At 64.7% G+C, this 19,922-nt stretch overlaps 8 protein-coding genes across 8 annotated transcripts; 4 read left to right on the top strand and 4 right to left on the bottom strand.

Annotated features, from left to right (window-relative positions):
• Positions 1-1,095: 1,095 nt before the first annotated feature.
• ALK1 (CALK protein) lies at positions 1,096-2,583 on the top strand (the record flags this gene model as incomplete). The annotated part of the gene is made up of 1 exon (XM_002502873.1): positions 1,096-2,583. One exon carries the CDS (start codon positions 1,096-1,098, stop codon positions 2,581-2,583), a length of 1,488 nt encoding a protein of 495 aa, XP_002502919.1.
• Positions 2,584-2,945: 362 nt separating this feature from the next.
• Positions 2,946-3,335, bottom strand: MICPUN_59425 (predicted protein; the record flags this gene model as incomplete). The annotated part of the gene is made up of 1 exon (XM_002503231.1): positions 2,946-3,335. One exon carries the CDS (start codon positions 3,333-3,335, stop codon positions 2,946-2,948), a length of 390 nt encoding a protein of 129 aa, XP_002503277.1.
• A 216-nt stretch (positions 3,336-3,551) lies between these two features.
• MICPUN_101067 (predicted protein) lies at positions 3,552-4,391 on the bottom strand (the record flags this gene model as incomplete). Its single annotated transcript, XM_002503232.1, has 1 exon — positions 3,552-4,391. One exon carries the CDS (start codon positions 4,389-4,391, stop codon positions 3,552-3,554), a length of 840 nt encoding a protein of 279 aa, XP_002503278.1.
• Positions 4,392-4,880: 489 nt separating this feature from the next.
• MICPUN_105740 (predicted protein) lies at positions 4,881-6,860 on the top strand (the record flags this gene model as incomplete). The annotated part of the gene is made up of 1 exon (XM_002502874.1): positions 4,881-6,860. One exon carries the CDS (start codon positions 4,881-4,883, stop codon positions 6,858-6,860), a length of 1,980 nt encoding a protein of 659 aa, XP_002502920.1.
• Positions 6,861-6,960: 100 nt separating this feature from the next.
• Positions 6,961-7,698, bottom strand: MICPUN_59428 (predicted protein; the record flags this gene model as incomplete). Its single annotated transcript, XM_002503233.1, has 1 exon — positions 6,961-7,698. The coding sequence occupies one exon, from the start codon at positions 7,696-7,698 to the stop codon at positions 6,961-6,963; it is 738 nt and encodes a 245-aa protein (XP_002503279.1).
• Positions 7,699-9,621: 1,923 nt separating this feature from the next.
• On the top strand, positions 9,622-10,473 carry MICPUN_83121 (predicted protein; the record flags this gene model as incomplete). Its single annotated transcript, XM_002502875.1, has 1 exon — positions 9,622-10,473. One exon carries the CDS (start codon positions 9,622-9,624, stop codon positions 10,471-10,473), a length of 852 nt encoding a protein of 283 aa, XP_002502921.1.
• A 6,726-nt stretch (positions 10,474-17,199) lies between these two features.
• MICPUN_108467 (predicted protein) lies at positions 17,200-18,653 on the top strand. Its single transcript, XM_002502876.1, has one exon. It carries the CDS (start codon positions 17,289-17,291, stop codon positions 18,603-18,605), a length of 1,317 nt encoding a protein of 438 aa, XP_002502922.1. The 5' UTR covers positions 17,200-17,288; the 3' UTR covers positions 18,606-18,653.
• Positions 18,654-18,868: 215 nt separating this feature from the next.
• MICPUN_59431 (predicted protein) lies at positions 18,869-19,741 on the bottom strand (the record flags this gene model as incomplete). Its single annotated transcript, XM_002503234.1, has 1 exon — positions 18,869-19,741. The coding sequence occupies one exon, from the start codon at positions 19,739-19,741 to the stop codon at positions 18,869-18,871; it is 873 nt and encodes a 290-aa protein (XP_002503280.1).
• Positions 19,742-19,922: the final 181 nt, after the last annotated feature.

Raw genomic sequence — 19,922 nt, forward strand, 5'->3', positions numbered from 1 at the left:
GTCGCCTCCGCTCGATCCGTCGTCGTCGCCTCGGGAGTCGCTCGTCGGGAGGAGATTTCGGGGAAACGCGCGGGCGTGCGCGGACGACATCACGCCCGCGCGGGTTCTGGAGCCTATGGGGGCGTACCACGCGGCGTCCGGTCCGCCGTCGGAGCCCCTGGACGTCGACGCGTCGGCGCCGAATCTGAGCCGCGAGGGATCGGAACGCTCCGGCGCGCGGGGCTTCGCGTCCGCGGGTCCGCCCGCGCGTTTCGCGCCTCCTCCACCTCCCGAGCCAAAACCCCGGCCTCCGTTCGATCCGAACCCCGCTCCTCCCGGGCCCGCGCCGCCCCCCTCGACCTTGTCGGGCCGACGCCGATGCTGATGCGTTGGTTGTTGCTTCTTCGTCGTCCTCGCCGAGAGCGCACTGAGGCCCATGAGCCCGCCGCCGCCCTTGATGCGCTTCTCCAAGGACTCGATGCGACGCTTCTTAGAGGACGACGTGCCATGGCCTTCTTCCGCCATGGAATCCGGTGGGCGCCTCGCCGGTCCCCGGTGGCGAGTCCCGAGTGAATGCGGGAAAAAGTTTTGCTTTGGTTCGACCGCAGGATGCCGGCTTTTTGCGTCGTCTGAAAGTTCATGTCATCATGTTAGGTCATGTGGCGTGGCCCGAACCACTTTTTTCAAGCAAGTGGGCAACCCCGCCAAAAAACCAAATCTTCTGACTGGTCTTCAGCCAATTCTACGGTCGCAATCGGATGACCGTCGGGATGACTCACGTTTTTTTTGTCCACACGGCTGGGAACGGACGTCACAACTCCGAGCGAGCGACGGCGGGGCTCGCCGATGGCGCCGCCCGTGTACGAGCCCGATGAGGCTGGCGTGGAGCCGGAGGTAAGGATGGGCAGGGTTTGCGACGAAGATTCGCAGGCGCAGCGCCACGACTCCGTCTCGAGCGTCGAGCGCAACGTGCTGGCGGTCGACCCGGGGGCGCGCAGCAGCCACGAAGCGGCAAAAAAGGGGCTTTTTGTGGGGCGCGCGAACTCGCAGGTTGGGGGGCTCTCTCTCGGGTTCGCGACCGAGCCGCGGCATCACGGGCAAGGTTCGGAGCTGTCGATGACCCAAACCCAAAGACTCGCGTCCTTCCCCAGCGGCCGCACGTGGTCGCTCTCCGATTTTCGTATGGGCGAGCGGGTGGGCGCGAGCCGGCTCAGCGCGGTGTACCACGCGATGCACAAGAGCACGGGCATGGAACTCGCGCTGAAGTGTTACCTGAGGGACAGGCTGGATGCCTTCTCGCTGGCGCAGATCAAGCGCGAGGTGAGCATCCACGCCAAACTGGCGCACCCCTCCGTGGTTCCATTCTACGGGTCCTTCGAGGATGAGCGCGGAAACATCTACCTGCTTCACGAGTACGCGCGGGGCGGCGACGTGTTCGCGCTGATGAACAAGAGCGGCGGGACGTTCTCGGAGGCTCAGACGTGCAGGCAGGTCATCCAACCCGTCGCGTCCGCGGTGGCGTACCTCCACGCCAGGGGCATCACGCACAGGGACATCAAGCCCGAGAATCTGCTCGTGAGCGACGTCGACGCGGCGTGCAAGGTGACGGACTTTGGGTTCGCCATGGACTTCACGCAAAACCAGTGCAAGACCCGACTGGGAACCACGGACTACATGGCGCCCGAGATTGTGCGGTGCGATAAGGCCATGAGGGAAAGGTTACGGGCAGAGAACAGGAGCGGGTACGGCCCGGAGGTTGACTGCTGGGCCATCGGGGTGCTCGCGTACGAGTGCCTCGTGGGCGCCGCGCCGTTTGAAGGGGGCGGGACGGAGGAGGTGTACGCGCGGATCCTCACGGGAAAGTACCACCTCCCGGGCAGGTTCACCCCCGAGGCTGCAGACTTTATCGCGCGCGCCCTGGACCTCAACCCGGGCACGCGGATCTCCGCCGAGCAGATGCTGCGCCACCCCTGGATCGTCGCGCACACGCAATCGAGCGAGCCGAGCCCCGAGCCGGCGCGCCGGCGTCGCACGTCGATGCAGAGCAACCTGAGGGACGTGCTGGAGAACGAACCGTCGGTCATGCTGTCGGAGGATGAGCCCGGCGAGCAGCCCGAGGTGTTTGGCCTGAGGAACCCGGCGAGTACCGACCTCTTGTCGTACTCGGCGTCTTCGTCGCCCGCGGGTTTGGCGGTTGGTGGGGCGGGGCTCGGCGGCGGTCATCGTCAGGGGCATGGGCCCGGCGAAGTGGCGGAGGTTTTCGGTCAGGGACCTCCGGGACGGTTCGAACCGCACCAAAACTACCACCGAGCGAGGAGCGACCCGCAGCAGAGGGCGCTCGCGAACGCGTCGGCGATGCGCTACAACTCGGAGGAGAATTCGCAGGACGACTTGCGCGCGAACTCGTTCTCGCACAGGATTCACCACACGTTCAAGCGGGGTTGGGGACGGGTTCGGGAGTTCATATACAGCGGGGAGTCCGGTGTGGACAGCATGTACGAGGGGGAGATGTCCCCGGCTGGGTACAGGTCGCCGAGCATGAGCAGCCCGGTGGCGCCTCACCCGATGGCGGGTATCGAGGACTCCGATCAGATGACGGAGTAGTTGGTGCCCCCGGGGTCGGTAACGGGTTTACCAAATTTATTTCGCACTACTGTGTCTTGAACAGCGCAGAAAGCTCGCGGTGTAGCTTAAGATTTATTTGTAACAGAAAACGATAAAAGACGCGACGTGGACGTTCGATTACAAACAGGCTGAGGTTGCTCGGCGTCTGCGAGAGATTTGATCAAGAGACTCGGGTCCTGCACGAGGTCGTCATTGAAGGTCGTCCCAGAGACGGTAAGCAACTGCGAACTTTTCCGCAGTTGCTCATTCTTCGCGACGACCTCGTGTATGACTTAGAGTGAGGCAGTACTCAGATCAAATCACTCGCAGAAGGAGAGTTTTTCGTCATCAGCAGCGGGAGATTAGCAGCGGGTGCTGCAAGGACCGACCAATTCTTGCACGTTCCTCGGAATAAAGCCACACCAGCTTGGCTTGAGGCAACCTCTGGACCGGCTCTCTTCCTCTTCGTCTGGAATTGGGCAGTCCTCGCATCGAGACACCAGTGGTTGAACCTTTAAAGGGACCCACTCGCACCAGCCGGCGCAGCAGGGAGGATCAACGCAAGGAGACCCATCGTACTCCAAGTCTTCCCCGCAGGTGTCGCACCTGGTCAGCTCGGCTGTCTCGAGTTCTTCAGGGGGTATCTGCGCGCAGAAGCGCGCGCACTCAGCCGCGGAAGGGACGGGGAGCGCGAGGAGGACCGCGGCGGCGAGGATGAGCGCGGCGACGGAGGGAACGAAGATGCGCCGCATGGTGTCGTGCGTGTCGTGCGTGTCGTGGAGTGAGGCAAGACTGGGCAAAAAGGGGCGCTTTCGCCCCTTGGAACCGCCAACGTTGTCGCGTCCGAGGAACCCACCGGTGCTCGGAAAGTGTCCTTCTCCACGTTGAACCTCGGTCGCGCGTCCATCTAAAAGCTAATGCGCTATTACATCGAGCTAAGATGCGGCGTCGTCCATCGCCCGCTATGCCTAAGGGACGCGAGCGCTGAACTTCGCCGGGTCGTCCACCTTCACGCGAAGGTACTTGGTTCTATCGCCGTCGTCCGCCGCGTTCCCGTCCCCGAACCTCCACGGCGTCGCGCTCGGCGGCAGCGTCACCTCCACCGCTCGCAGGAACAGACCGTCGACGTCGTCCTCGGGCGAGTGCTTCGGGTTATACCTCGCGTCGCCCAGTATCGGACAGCCCAGCGCGCCCGCCGCGTGCCTGCGAAGCTGGTGCGTCCGGCCAGTCTTCGGCCACATGTCCACCAGCGTGAGTCGCCCGTGCCTCATCGACGCGTCCGGGGCGTCCCTCACCACCCGCCAGTGACTCACGCACTGCTTCCCCTCCATCGGGGCGTCGATCACCCCGAGTTTCAACGCCGCGGCTCCGGCTCTGTCGTTCTCGTCATCGTCGTCATCGTCAACGAGTACTTCGGGCTCCGCCGGCGTTCCGCACAGCACGGCGCGATACCTCTTCGTCACCCTCCTCGACGCGAACGCCTCCGACAGCGACGTCGCCGCGAGCCTCGTCTTGGCGACGACGAGGAGCCCGCTCGTAAGGGCGTCGAGCCTGTGCACGGGCCTGGGACGAACCAGCGCGCCCTCGACGCCGATTGTCGGGGCTAAAAAATATGGGAGCATGCGCTCGGCGGTCCACCCGCCGCGGGCGTCCCCGACGGTGTTCACGCCCTCGGGTTTGACCACCACGGCGAAGTGCGCGTCTTCATGCGCCACCTCGAGCCTAGGAAGGTCCTCGGGGAGGTCCGATACGTCGAGGGGTTTCCCAGACGAGACCCGCGCGACGATGGCGATGTCCTCGCCGGGCATTGGCCTGTAGTCGCCCCTCCTGATCTCGCCGGAGACTCGGACCTCCCCGCGCCTCACGGACTTCTTCGCGGCGGGCAGGGTCGCGAAGCGATCCGGGAAAACCTCGAAAGTCACCGCCGCGAGGTTCCATCCAGGAAGGTCATGGATCCTGGCGCGCTTCGAGGCTGGTCCGTCAAAACCGTCGTCGGCGGCGGTCTCGGGAGATGCGGCGCGTGCCTCCGCCGGGCGAAGCGGGGGCACGGTCCCGCGGGCTACGACCTCGAACGACGCCTTGGCCTCCCGCGGCTGCTTCTTGTTGCCCTTCATCCACGAGACGACCGAGACGGGCGAACCTCGAGGGCCGGTCGGGACGGCGAGCAGCTGCGCGCAGGCCATCTGTACTGTCGTGAGTTTTGGCAACGCTTCCAGCTCAGCACGAAGCCGTATCTGGCGCGATTTAACGCCGTCTCGATCGACACCGTGGCATAGCCCATCGCGCGGGTTTCAGCCATGAGTGCGCTGGGCATCGTCACCGGCGCGTTCGGCGCGGTATGGTCCGTCGTCGCCACCGTCCTCCGGGGGCTGTTCGGCTTCCTGAACGACTTCAAGGCGGCGGCCAGCGTGGCGATCTTCGGCTGGTGCGTGGGGCTCTTCGTCGGTACCGTGATCGTCAGGCACTGGCGACGGGCCGTGGCGAGGTCGGAACGAGAGTCCGCGCGTAAAGTCGCGGCGGAAGCGGTCAAATCACGCCGTAAGGACATCCCGAACCCGCTGCCCCCCGACGTCATCGAGACCGCGCTCAAGCACATCCCCCGGTGGGCTCGCGATCCCGATTGGAACCGAGCGGCGTTCCTCAATCGCGTGCTCGACGCGCTCTGGCCGCACGTCGACACGTCGGTCTGCGAGGTTGTTCGCGACAGCGTGGAGCCCATCCTGCGTGATCTCGTCCCGAGGAATATAGTGCACTGGATAGGCTTCGAGAAGCTCACGCTTGGTCCCACCCCGCCCACCATCGGCGGCGTGAAGGTGCTCGGCAGCAGCTCCGACGACGTCGTCCTCGAGCTGGAGCTGCAGTGGGCGTCGGGCGCCGACTTCGTGCTCGCGGCGTACGTCTTCGGCGTGCGGGTGCCGGTTCGACTCAGCGACGTGCAACTCGTCGCGGCGGTTCGCGTCCATTTCACCCCGCTCGTCGACGAGCTGCCGTGCCTCGGCGGGCTGGAGGTGAGCCTCCTCGGCATGCCGGACCACCTCGACCTCGCCGCCGTCGTCCCGCCGGGCGTCGACCTCATGGCGCTTCCCGCGATGGACGTCCTCCTGCCCTGGATCCTTCGCAAGATCCTCGGCCCGATGTTCGTGTATCCCTCGCGCATGATCATCCCCATCATGGACAACAGCGGTCTGGAACCCCCCGCGACGGGGATGATCAAAGTTCGCGTCCGCGGCGGCTACAACATGCAGAAGCGGCGAAAAGACGGCAAGGCCACCGGGCTGGTGCTGCCCGGGAGTAAGCTGATCGGGTTCGGGGGCGAGCGGTACCAGGTCCGGCTGTACACCCGCGAGCAGCGTAAGGTGATGCTCATGTCCAAGTCGAGGGACGAGCCCACGTGGGACGAGTTGCACTACTTCCTGGCCAATCCCGAGTCCACCCTCCACTGCGTCTTGCTCACCATGAACATGCGCGAGCTCGGTCGGTGCGAGATACCGATGCGGCTCTTGTGCGATCCGAGTCGCGAGGGGAAAACCGCGAACCTGCACCTGCCCATCGAGGACCCAACACCGTTCCAAGAGCCCGAGCCCGAACCCCCGGTCCCGCCCAAGCGTGCCACCGCCGCGGACATCGAGAGGCTGAACAAGGAGTACGCCCTCGCGATGAAAAATCATCGCGAAAAGCTCGCGAGGCTGCGGCTCGAGCAGCTCGCAAAGGCGAAGCTTCCGGAGCCCAGGCCCAACACCCCGACCGTCGCGATCGACCTCGAGTACGTGCCCATGGGCTCTGGCAAGTCCCGCCGGACGAGCCTCGCCGGGATAACCTCAGTCGCGAGCCCGGGCGCGAAGACTGCCTCGGGCGTAGAAGAAGACGAGGAGGAGGAGGAGGAGGAGACGGTGGCGGGCAACCGCGAGGGGCGCGTCGGGATCCTGCGGGTCACCGTCAACCGCGCGGTGAACGTGCGCAAGGCGGACAACGCCAAGCAGCCGCAACCCGTGTGCGTGGCGCAGATCTCGGGCCAAAAGTTCGTCACCGCGGCGCCCGTGGACCCGACCAACAAGCCGCTGTGGGACGAGACTTTTCTCTTCTTCAACGTGTCGGATCGCGACGCGGTTTCGCTGACGCTCTGCGACGGCGGGGAGCGCGGGGAGTTTCTCGGGGAGTGCGTGGTGGACATGCGGAAAATAACGCGGGACATGGAGCTGTCGGACATGTTCCACCTGGCTGGGGTCAAGAACAACGCGCAGATCTTCGCGCAGTTCAAGTTCTCCTACCTGGGGTGATCGACGACGGGTGGCGTTTCCGTCTCGACGCTCTATATTCAACACGTGTGTAATGTAGTTTAATCAAATCGATCCATTCGGACGCGCAGTGCCAACGACCTCACTGCACCGAGTGGTTCCACTCGTCGTCGTGCGCGGTCGGCGACACGTCCTCGAACGGCTCCTTGAACTTGTTCTTCTGCGGCGGGACCACCTGCCGCCGCCGCCGCGTCCGATCCCGCAACCCGCCGAGCTGCGACGCCACCGCCTTGGCCGCGGCGGCTCGCCTGACCTCGTCCGGGACCTCGTCCTCGAGCCACGCGTCGTCGCCGTCCGCCGCCTCGCTCTCCCGCATGATATCCTCCAGCCGATCGCGCTCCTTCTCCATCGTCTCGTCCAGCACGGTCTTCCGCACGACTCGACGCCTGCGGACGTTCACCCTCGCCTTGCCCGCCTCCACGTCCTTCATCTGCCGGAGCTGCGCGCTCCACTTCTCCTTCCACTCCTCGGTGCCCACGTTCGACAGGTTGCCCCGCTCGGCGCACAGCGCGTGATAGGCCTCGTTGATCTCCGCGAATTTCGCGGGCGCCAGAGGGTCCTCTCGGTTGACGTCGGGGTGGTGCATCTTGGCCATCCTCTTGTACGCGCGCTTGACAGCCTCCTGGGACGCGCCGGGCGACACGCCGAGGACGAAGTACCTGCGCTCCTCCTCGGGGGTCAACGCGCGAGTGACGACCGACGATCGACGCGGGCGGGCGGGCGCGAAGGGAACGTTTCTTCCTCGCGCGGCAACCGCGGACGGCGAGACCCCGCGGGGACTCGCCGCCGTCGCCGGCACGCGCGCGGCGAGCGTCGACATGAAGAATGTGAGATATCTCCCGAATGGTGGCTCAATCGTCGTGGTCCAATCAGGAGTCGCGGGAAATTTCACCATTCACAGACCGTCGTTTGCTTCCCCGCAGCCCGATTGATGAAATCCAAAAAGGTGCACCACCGCCCGCGAGGGGAACGTTTTTCTCGGGGGACACTTGCCGCGGACCTCACTGCGTCGACGCGCGCGCGGGCGAGGTCTTCGGCGCCTTTTTCGGCCGTATCGACCCTCGCGCACGATCAGTACCGCCCGTGTGAGTCGCCGGCGAGCCCCGGAGCCGCTCCAACGCCGCGCCCCACGGCGACGTCGCGTCCTCGGCGCTTCGACGCGACGGGACGTTTCGAAGACGACATCTCGAGACGCGACATGACCACCCCGGTGCGCACCCCTGCGAGCCAAGGCGCCGCCAGGCGCGGGGCGACGCTGTGCGATTCCGACTCTTCCGACGACGATTCTGGGTTCTCGTGCGGGCAGTACTCCGTCACCAAGCGCCCGGGGGCCACCCCCGGCGTTGTCTCCTCGGCGTTCGCGACGACCCCATCCGCGACCGCCCAGAGGAGGCGCTCGCAGCTCGCGCTCGCCAAGTGCGCGAGGCTGGCGAGCAGGGAAAAGGAAACGCTCAGGCAACGGTGTTTGCACCTGGAGGAGCGCATCGCGGAGCTCCAGGGTGACGCATCGTGCGACGCGGAGATGCGAGCGGTCAACGCGGCGCTCGAACGCGAGATCCGCAGGCTGGAGCAGGAGCACGAGCGCGCCGCGGAGAATGACGAGTGGCTTCGCAACGCGCTCCAGGAGAAGCAAGCGGCGGTGGCCAGCCTCGAACGGGAACGGGGAACGCTCCGCGCGAGGCTCATGGAGCTGGAGCAGACTGTGGCGGAGGGCGAGGCGTGCCTCCGCGACGCCGAAGCCGAGCGGGACAAGACGGCGCGGCGGCTGAGGCGAGCGTTAAAGGCGGAGGCGTCTGGTCGGCTCGCCGCCGAGGCCACCGCCGCGGCTCTCAACGCGGAGGTCTCGCGTCTGCACGCGGCGTTGGAGCGCGTGCAGAAGCAGCAGCGAGCGGGAACAAACGCTGACGACGACGACGGTTCATGCGACGACGACGACTTGCCATCCGCGCTCAGGCCCGGGAAGGTGACCGTGGAGTGCGTGAGCGCGTCGCGACGGGTCGAGTCGGATTGGGACGGCGACTCGGATCACGACTCGGAACGCGACGGTTCGTTTCCCACCGCCACACGCGCCGCCCCGGGCACCGCGCCGAGGGGACGCTTAGGTGACAGCGCCATGGACGAGGGCTCGCCGTCATCCGCCAACTCCGACGCGTCCGTCGCGAGTAAGCACCACTCGGTTGCGCCGCTCGGTTCGTACGAATTTCGCGTCGAGTACACGCCCGAGTCCAAGCCCCCACAGACGCGACACGTGGCGCGCCACGTCGCTACTATCGCCCCGAGCGGCGGCGATAGTAGCGGGTGGTCGTCTCCCGGGAGCGGGTGGCTGGCGGTGGAGCGCGGGTCGGTGGCGGTCGCGGCGAGGGCGTGGGCGCGGGCGCTCGGCGACGGGGCGTGGTCGTTGGTCGTCGGCGTGATGATAGCCGTCGCGGTGACGCTCGCGATGGTGGCGGCGCAACAGCTGTGGACGCTGTGCGGCACCCCGGGCGGGACGTGGGGTCCGGTGAGTGGGTTTTCGATGAGGATGGGGGGAATGCCGCCGAGGGCGCGACCGTCGTGGCGGGAGGGGTTCATCTTGGTGTGAAGAGGGCTTGTAGCTAGGAGAGGCGGTCTCTGACGGAAAGCCGGAGAAGTAATCTCGCGGCGAATAAAATCACGTTTACGTTTCCGGCTTTTGCTTTTCGTGAGCACAACGCTCGTCGCGCGGAGGCGAGGGGCGGTAGCGTCGACAGGGTAGGCCGTCTCCATGTTCTGGCCGAGCTCATCGTCGAATTCTCGCGCCACCTTCCGGTGCGTTTGTCGTTCTCGACCCTACCGGCGAACTTCGCCCGTCGCTCCCCGCCCGATTTTATTCCTCTTTTCTGGCACCCCCCGCTCCGCGTTTGACCTTTCACGCACCCATCGGACGCGCAGGCCGAAGAAGAATGCGCCGGTCGGTTCCAAGGGCGCCGCGCTCAAGCAGCACATCGACGCCACCCTGGGTAGCGGGAACCTGCGAGAGGCGGTGCTCCTACCCCCCGGCGAGGATCTCAACGAGTGGCTCGCGGTGAACACCGTGGACTTTTACAACGCGATATCGATGCTCTACGCCACGTTGGCCGAGTACTGCACCGATGGATCGTGCCCGACGATGTGCGCGGGGCCCAAGTACGAGTACAGGTGGGCGGACGGCGTCAAGGTGAAGAAACCCATCGCGTGCACCGCGCCGCAGTACGTGGATTACCTGCTCTCGTGGGTGGAGTCGCAGGTGGATGACGAGGCGCTCTTCCCGCAGGCGCAGGGCGCGGACTTCCCTTCGAACTTTCCGGACGTGGTGAGGAAGATATTCACCAGACTGTTCAGGGTCTACGCGCACATATACCACTCGCACTTCCCGCAGATCTGCACGCTCGGGGCGGAGGCGCACCTCAACACCCTGTTCAAGCACTTCATCTACTTCACATCCGCGTTTGGGCTGGTGCGGCGCGAGGAGCTCGCGCCGCTCGGGGAGCTCGTGGACGGCATCCTCGGGGTGGTGCCGTCTCACGTGAAGATAAACAACAACGTGGGTGGCGGGGGTGGTGGCGGCGGCGGTGCGGGTGGTGGTTCGGCGGTTTGATGGGTGTTAAGGGCGACCTAGGTAGCTTCGTAGACTGTCTCGTTTTTAAACGCGACGCCAACCATAAACTCTCAGAGACGGATGACTGGTTCTATTGTCATGCCGTGCCAAGATGTAATTCATTAATTCCCGTCGCCTGTCGTCCACGTCCCGCAGTCACGGACCCACCGAAGCAGCTTCGGGTTTTAGGGTTCGTGACTGGCGCATCGTGGCCGCTCCGAAAAAATCCAGACGGCAGAGGACTCCTGAAACTACCGAGGGATCCTCCCAAGCGGCGCTTCTCGCCACAAGGTGAAGGCGCCTGGCGCCGTCGTCTGAGTGCGCGCTAGGGTGCGTACGAGGTCGGCGAGGTCAGCGCCATGGGGAAGGATCGCGGTAAGGGCGGATCCGCGGCGGCGAAGGGTAAGTCGTCGGCGACGGCGCCGAAGGCCATCGGGAAAGATGGCACCTCGGCAAGCCCCGCCGACGCCGCAAAGGCGCTGGACAAGGAGGTCCGGGCGGAGTGCGAGAAGGCGTTCGGGTACTTCAAGAAGGGTAACGCGAAGCAGTGCACCAAGGAGATGGAGCGGCTGATCAAAAAGTACCCCGGACACCCCTTACCGCACATAGGGCACGTCCGGATCTCGCACAAGCTCGCGCTCGAGCAGAGGACGCTCAAGAACGTCACGAGACTGTTCAAGGAGTGCCACGAGCGCGCGAGCGCGGCCGTGGACGCTTGCCCGGACTCGATCCTGGTCAAGCTCATGTTCGTTGAAGTGGTCTACGACGATCCGTTCCCCAGCGACGAGGCCGTGGCTCGCGTCGAGACGCTGGCCACCGCCGAACTCCCGAGCGGCGCGGGCAGGTCGGATCTGAAGGTTGCCAAGGCGCTGGCGCGCGATTCCTTCGACGAGCACATCCTCATGCTGCCGTTCTTCCCGGACATCAACAGGCACCAAAAGACCGAGGAGTTGGTCGCCGCGATGCGCGGATCGCTCAAGGAATCGTACGATCAGATCTGCAACCTCCTCCGCCACTCCTCGCGGTTCATGCAACAGCAAGCCGTCGGCAACGCCGGAGCCGAGGTGGCGGAAGGGGCGACCGGCAAGGCGGCCGACGACCTCGTCCGCCTCGAGAGCTTCATAACCATACGCGAGAACAACCACCAGTACCACCGGGTCGCCAAGCAAGCCTCCATCAAGCAGATCGCGCAACAGAAGGAGCTCGAGGAGCACAAAAGGAACCAGGAGTACGCCAGGGTCAACCTGGATCTGAGAAGGCGGGAGGAAGAGGCCAATCGTCGCCGCGCTGCCGCGATCGAAGCCGCGAAGGAGCGCGCGGACTCCCCGACGACCGTCAAGAGCGGCGTCGGGTCTGAGGCTGACGAGTCGACGCGGAACGGCGGTGGGAGCCCCGGGGCGGCTGAGTCCAACTCAGGGGCGGCTGAGTCCAACGCCGACTCGCCCGGGGCGAAGGATGCGTCAGTTGTCTCAATCGTCGAGGGCGCGGTGACCAAGGCGCGCGCGGAGGAAAGCCAGGCCAAACAGAGTTCCAAGCTGGCGGACTTTGCCGACGTCGCGGTGACTGCCAAGCAACCGAAGACCAAGGCTGAGAGGGAGTCCAACGCGGCGAGGGAGAGGGAGATCAAGGAGAAGCTGCTCCGCAGGAGGCAGTTCGAATCTGTGAGGAAGTACTGGAAGACAGAGGTTGAGAAGGACCCCATGTCGGTTCTTTCCATGACGGACATACCGCTCAAGGAGCTCAGGAATTTCGTCGACAAGCTATACGATGGGCCGCGACGCTCGGAGGACCTCAAGATCGTCCGTGACATCGTACAGGGCTACATCAGCACGGGTAAGTGGATCCGGTGGAAGTGCAACTTCAAGGATTGCTGCGGGGGCGGCGAGCACCTCACCGCGGAGGATATGTTCGCCTGCATCGAGACACGCTTCCCGCAGGACGGGACAGGGACCAGCAGGGACCAGCTCGGCGACGCGAGGCACGGGATCCTGCCCATCGTGACGCCCCACGACGTTAACGTCTGCGGCTGGATTGGGAAAGGCGACGAGTCGACGGGTTTGGGCGGAGGCGTGTTTCCCAAGGATCACGAGCTTCCCTCCGTCGTCGCCGTAAACAACGCCGTGACGCCGGCGGACATCGCCGACGTCGTCGCCGGCCGCCGCGCGCCGCTGCTGTCGGTGGACAGCGCGGTGTACCGACGCGATGCCATCGAGGAGGAGACGATCCGGCGGCAGACGCGACGCGCGGAGAGCAGGAACGGCGTCAACGCCGGGGTGGTGACGGACAGCGACGACGAGGAGGACTTCGCCGAGCCCCTGGTGGACACCACGATGCTTCGAAGGATCGCTTCCCAGAACCACTACCACGTGGACCTCAACAACGACCGCGAGTGGGAGCTTCCCGAGCCCCTTGACAGAGACTACCGAAAGGCGAGGTACGCCCTGCTGAAGGACGCGCTCTCCCGCCTGGAGGAGGAACCCGAGCTGCTGGATAATCTGAGGGAGCACATGTTGCACCCCACGCTGCTGCCGGTGCTTGCCGGAGCCATGAAGCTCGAACACGAGGAGGAAGAAGAGAGGCAGAGAAAAGAGTACGCCCGGTTCGACATGTCCCTGGCCGACGAAGCGGAGGGCCTACCCTTCCCGGATTGTTTCAAGCGGCACGGCGACGAGTTCCTCAAGTATTTCAACGAAGTGGAACATCACGCGCAGCTCGAGAAGGGGAACTTCAAGTCGCGCATCATGCAAGCACAATCCCGGCAAATTGTGGATATGGACATGGACTACAAGGACCTGGAGCAGATGTGCATCAGCCACAATATGTCCTACAACGATATTTTCAGGGACCAGATCAGCAACTTTGACAAGCTCGACAAGAACATCCCGGGGTCCACCCCCGCGGGGCGTTTCATGAAGTACGCCGAAACTACCAACATGTTGCGCGCGCAGAGAATCAGGGAGGCTGTCTCGCAGTCCATCTCTGACCCGAGTACGGTGCCCCAGGTCACCGCGCCCGTCATTCGTGGACCAAACGGCGATGACATCTACGAAGAGGTCGTCAAGTTCCTCGTGGACACGGACACGCCGGCACATACCTACGCGCCCTACGGCCTGAAGCACTTTAAGCACAGCTTCACAGGCAGCGAAGCGGCGGATCGCGCGCTGAGGGAACTCGAGGAGAAGGCGAAATGGGTCGAAGAGCACGCGCCGCTGCCCTCGTGGGATTATCACACATACAATGATTCTGGGTCCGTGCCAGACGATGAGCAGAAACTCACTGAAGACATCATTTTCGGGATTCGGTGCCTGATGAGGGCCGGCCAGATGCCGCTGCGATTGATGCAGACGATGGCGCAGTTCATCTCTGCGAGGCTGCACGAAATCAAAAACAGGTTTAACGAGAACGAGAAGGCCGGCATCGGACTGAGAAGGCGCAGACCAAAGCTCGGGGCGCCGGAGCGCGTCCTCGCGGATTCACCGGATGCGACCGTCGGCAGGACGTCGTCTCGGACGCCAGAAGCTGCCGTGGAGGCGGAAAGTTCCAACTCGGCTATCCCTACGGATCCCATCAGGACGGATGATTTCGGAGCTCGCCTACGACTGCTGGAGAAGGACGACCTGAAGGCGCTGTGGTCTTTCCTCATGGAAATTTCCATTGGCTCACGTAACAACCGTGACAGGACGTTGCTCAGGCACAAAGTCAAGAGCAGCTCGTGCCTCTGGCAGATGCTCTCGGAGGAATCTGCACTTTTCGGAATCACGGGCGAGACCGGAGTTGAGTTCGTGACTGGCGGTGGCGCCGAAGCGGAAGACACCAAGAAGGACGTTAAGAGCAAGGGCGGTAAGGGCGGCAAGGGGAAGAAACCCACTCCCAAGGGTAAGTGCGCAGAGTACTGCGTAGACGAGTCGTCGCGTACGTTTCGCCTGTGCGTTGGCGCGTGGCAGGCTCTCTACCCGGTGGGCCCGGCTGCCATGATTCCCGGCCTCATCTCCGAGGCGAACAGCGAGGAGGAGGCATTCATCCGCGCCAAGACGGCCGCGGCGCAGCCCAAGGAAGATTTTGTCGGCGAGAATCTGCTCAAGTGGCTCTACAGCGAGAGCGCGGAAACTGCACCGTCGCAGGAGGAAGTTGCCAATTACGTCCTCCCCAGTGACTATGAGTACCAGGCAAGGTTTGAGAGTTGCGTCGACCAGCTCAAGACAAACAACGAGATTTTCCGTGGGATCGCATGTGTGAAGGTTGTCATCCGACACCGGATCGACTCGATCATGACCTGCGCCAACTCCATGCTCACTGACAGGATGCCCCTGGATACCATTCGCGCCTTGGACCCTGCCAACCCAAAGGACGAGGCAAAGATGCGCATGTTCTTCGAGGAGTACGCCAAGCTTCGGTACATGATCAAGGCCCTACGGAAGAAGCTGCTGGACATGGACCTACACGAGCTCGATACTGAGACCCAGTACTTCAGAGAATACATGCAGTTGATCCAACGGCAGCACGAGCAGTACAATCAGAGACTCTTCGAGCTGAGTGGCCCCAAGAAGGTTGAAATTTTCCAAAAGGACAAAAGGGACGACCCAAAAGAGGCTGAGCGCCTCCGCGAAAAGCAGGAGATGCAGCTCAGGCTGAAGCTCAGCAAGGATAGGCTGGAGGCCTTGCAGCACTCTCGGCGGAGGGCTTCCGACGCGATCTTGTTCAAGAGGAACAAGGTTGAAAAGATCGTCGCATCAAAGAACTTCCTCGCCGCCGAGGAAAAATCTTCGCAGGTGATCCTCCACAAACATGCCTCGGAACAGATCGATGCGGCGATCGCTTCGTGGAAGGAATCGGGCGGTAACATCCCCGCGGAGGCCATGGAGATATGCCGGAAGCTTCAGAGCCTCCCGGACAAGATGACCCCGACGCTCGTCGCCGCGCAGGAGCGGCTGTTGGTCTTTGACCTGCAGATGGAGGCCATCATGAACGAGCGGACCGAGATCATCACAGACATCAACGTCTACGCCAAGGTTGAGTACTACAGGTGGCTTCATCCGACGCTCATCCACTGCCTGCAATCGATGCTCGAGCGCAGGGCTGAGGCTGCGAACACCGCAGAGAAGGAGCTCGAGCAGGAGCTCCTTTTGGCTGATGAATCCAAGGCTGAAGAGGAGAGGCGGCGCAAGGAGGAAAAGGCAAAGGCCAAGAAAGCGCGCGAGAAGGAAGAGAAGCGACTGCGCCGCGAGAAGGAAGCCGCCGAGGCTGCTGAGGTCCAGGCTAAGGCTCGCGCTGAGCAAGATGCCGCCGACGCCAGGCTCAAGGCTGAGCTCGAGGCTGTCGCCAAGGCTAGAGCGGCGGCCAAGGCAGAGGCTGATGCGGCGGAGGAACTCGAGCTTCAGGAGCGCCGCCGCGTCCTCGAGGCCGAGGAAGCCGCCGAGCATGAGCGAATGATCCGCGAGATGCACGAACTGGAGACGGCGCGGGCTGCCTCCATGATCACCGCCGATCGGGACGCGCGCGAGGCTGCGGCTGCCGAACAGATGGAGATTGAGCGCGCCGTGCGGGAAGCCGAGGAGGCAGAGGCCGCGGCTGTGGAGGCTGAGGCTCGCGCCAAGGAGCAGGAGAGGCGTAAACGCGAGGATATCATGGCGGCTGCGAACGCAAAGCTCGCGGCTGCGAAAGCGGCGGAGGCTGCGTCCATCGCGGCGGCGGCGGCGGCGGCGGAGGCTGCCAGGATTGCCGCGGAGGCGGCGCGGGAGGCGGCGGAGGCGCAAGCGCTCGCGAACGGCGAGGAGCGACCGCGGCAGCCGCGTCTCAGCGCGAGGGCCTCGGACTTTACCCCGTCCAACAGGGCTCACAACGCGCCGGCGTCGTCCGAGTCGTCGACGGATTCCCCGGGCGACGGGCTGTTCGATTCCGCGGGTTCTCACGGCTACGGGGGCAGCCGCGGGGGCCGAGGCGGAAGGGGCGGCCGCGGCCGGGGCGGGAGGGGCGGCCGCGGCTATAACGTCGGGCTCAAGCACGGGAGCAGCACCAGCCTCGCGTCCGAGGGAAGCGACGAGTACTCGTCCGCGTCGCCGCACGCGCCGCCGATGCCGCCGGGGATGCCGCCCATGATCGTCGGACCCAACGGCGTTCCGGTGCCCTTCTACCCCGCGCCGCATCACCCCAACGGCATCCCACCCCCGGGGATACCCCCGGGTTTCCAGGTGCCCCACGGCTACCCCCCCGGGATGGTCCCACCTCCGCCGGGGTACCCACCGTACGTTCACGGTCACGGTTCCCACGGGATGCACCCGCCCCCGCCGCCTGTCGTGGGCCACCCGCCGCCGCCGCCGCCGCCGCCGCCGCCGCCGCCGCTGCCCCCCGGTCCGCCCCCCGCCGCTCGCGCCGTGGATGAGAGCGGCGCGCCCGCCCCTCCCCCCGCGGCGGCGCTCCCGCCCGTGATGAAGTTCGGCGAGCACTCGCTACCGATGGATCCCGGCGCCTACGCGCAGTATCAGGCGCACTATCAGGCGCACATGGCGACCCAGGCGCAGATGCAAAACGGCAAGCTCAACAACGCGTACGTTCAGCCGAGCGACGTCGGCAAAGTCTCCGCGATCGAGGCCGACGCGCGAGCCGCGTCGGAAGCCGCCAAGGTGGCCGCCAACCGCGCCACTCGCGCCGCGGAGGAGGCTGCGCACGCCGCGGAGGAGGCTGCCGCGATCGAGCACCGCCTCGCGGAGGAGGATTACCCCGCGTTGGCTCTTCCGGCCCCAAGCGGCGGGTCGGACGGATCATCCGCCGGGTCCACTGGCCCGCCCGTGGACGACAACGGGTTCGCGGTCGACGAAATGCAGGCGGCGCTCGAGGCGTCCGTGAGGGAGACCAGGAAGGAGCGCCCGAAGCGGGGGTACGCGCGCGCGTTGTCGGGGGAGGCGCTCGACGGCTTGGCTCCCGACTCGCCGCAGCGAGCGGAGGGACCCGGCGCCGGCTTGCGCAACCTGGAGGGCGAGTACAACTGCTTCTTGAACGTCGTGATCCAGTCGCTCTGGCACCTGCCGCCGTTCTCCAGGGCGGTCCAGGACAGCGCAAAGGGCGGCGGCGCGTGGCGAGGGAACGGGCGCGGCGACGAGGATCCGGACGCGGAGGTCGCCGCCGCGCTCAGGGACGTGTTCCGAGCGATGGACCAATCAAACGGCTCCGTCCGAGCGATGGACCAATCGGACGGCTCCGTCGCCGACTCCGGCGACTCGAACGGCGCGCCGCACGCGGACATCGGCGCCGTCCAGAACGCCGTGGCGCCCACCGCCCTGCGAAAGGCGCTCGCCGTGCTCACCCAGGGCCGGGGTTCCCTCTTTGGCGAGAACGAGATGGCCGACGCGAGCGAGGCGCTTCAGGCGATTTTCCACTCGGTGCATCGCGCGCTTCGACCCGCGCCCGGGACGAAGCACGCGCGCCCCCTCAGCGCCGCGGCGTCTTCCAGGTCCGGGGGCATGTTCCTGGACCAGGAGTCCGGGTACTGCTCGGTGGTTCACAGGTGCTTCGGGGTTGACGTGGAGGAGAGCATGACGTGCTCGCGGTGCGCGGTGCGGTCCAGGACGCTTCGATACACCAAGTTTTTGCACCTGGTGCCGGCGGCGGCGCTCAATCTCGCGATGGCGTACGCCGACGGGGTGGATTCGATGGAGAGCGCCATGCGGCACATCGACGGCTCCGACGCGAAGCCCTGCGACGTGGACGCGGGCGGTTGCGGCGCCATGAACGGCATCGAGCACGCGCTCGCGGCTGACGGCGTTCAGAGAAAGTCGCCGGCGATTTTCTGCGTGGCGCTCGCGTGGGAGTCGGCGTCGGCCACGTCCGATCAGGTGGCCGAGACTTTGGCGAACGTTCAGACGACTCTGAACCTGGCGGAAGTGTACGAGCGCGCGCCGCGAGACGCGGGGACGTACCACCTGCGCTGCGCGATGTGCTACTACGGCGAGCACTACGCGGCGTTTGCGGTGACGGATGCCGGTCGATTCGACGGTCACGAGCGATGGATGCTGTTCGATGATCACCGGTCGAAGGAAGTTGGCGAGTGGGAAGAGGTGGCGAGGGTGTGCGCGGCGGGGCGCATGCAGCCGTGCGTGCTGTTTTACCAGAGAGAGAACGCGACGGTGGAGGTTTGATTCTTTTGACGATCACGAAAATTTTATACGACGAATTTACTAACAGCTATGCGCTATGATCAGAACAACGTCCCGGGCTGCCTGCGCGAGGGAAAGGATCTCATCAGTCTCTCGCTCACGTGTATTTTGATTGTCTGTGAAAGGGCGGACGCGGGACCCCGTCAGCACCGAGGGAAGAGAAAAGCCAAAAACCCGACGATCGAAACAGGCGGACGCGACGAGAAATAACGAAAACGAATAGATTCGGGCGCACTTTGAGCTCGTCACTCGTGTTCGTTCCTCGTGGCATACACCAGGCTCTCCTGTACGGCCATGGGCAGTTCCGCTATGTCCACCCGCTCGTCCTTCTGGAATATCTGCAGATCCGGCAAATCAAACATCAGAGTCGGCTCCTCCGAAAGCGCGTACTTGCACCCCTCCGTGGTTTCCTTCGGATACACCCGCTTGATGCACTCACACGTCCGCTCGAAACGTTCGGGTATGGGCTCCGTCTCGTATAACAGCTTGGGCGCCTCTGTGATCATCTGCGGCACCTTCTCCAGCGGGAATATGTCCAGAAGTTCTATCAGTCTGGGCACGGCGTCGGCGATTTTCACAGTCAGAACCCGGGGGTCGTTGAACACCATCTCCGAGACATCGACGTCCGGCAGCGTGCGCACGAGCCTGTCGAATTTCACCGCCAGCAGCTCGACGTCGCCGTAGATGGAGTCGATCTCGATCAACGTGGCGGAGACTTTCTCCGCCTGGTACGGCCTCATGCCCTTACCCTGGAAGAACAGCTGCACTCGGGCCATGTCCACCGCGAGCGATGCCTGGGCTCCCTCGGGGACCTTCAGGAACTGCGCGGCGAGCTCGGCCCGGGCCTGTTCCCCCGCTATCCGTGTCGCCTCCTCGAGGATCTCGCGGCACTCCTGAATCGCCGCCTTGAGCTCCTCGCCGCTTACGGGTCGATACGAAGAGTCCTCAGGTGAACCATCCACGTCATCCCCGCCACTGCCGGATGGGCCCCCATCCGCTGACGACGCCCTCGCCGTGGTCAACCGGCTGGGTGGCGATCGTCGCGCGGATACGGGGTTTGCCCGTGCCCTCGCAATACATATCACAGCGCCCGCCCGCGCCGCCCACGTCGCCGCCATCACGAGTGGCGCCCTTGCAGCCACGCGCAGCCTTATCGCCGTGCACACCTGGCACGGCGGGAAAATCAGCAATCAGCCGGAAAAATCTTGGAGGGTGTTGACGATATCAAGGCCGATCGTTCGACAACGTGTTGAACCACATCGTCCTTCACGCCCGAACCCAGAACCACCCACCGACCAT

Source organism: Micromonas commoda, chromosome 6, assembly GCF_000090985.2.
Source record: "Micromonas commoda chromosome 6, complete sequence".
In the NCBI taxonomy this organism is placed as follows: Eukaryota; Viridiplantae; Chlorophyta; class Mamiellophyceae; order Mamiellales; family Mamiellaceae; genus Micromonas; species Micromonas commoda.

Coding starts and splice junctions, on each gene's coding strand:
- MICPUN_108467 (XM_002502876.1), top strand. CDS start 17,289: ATGCAGGCGGCGCTCGAGGCGTCCGTGAGGGAGACCAGGAAGGAGCGC.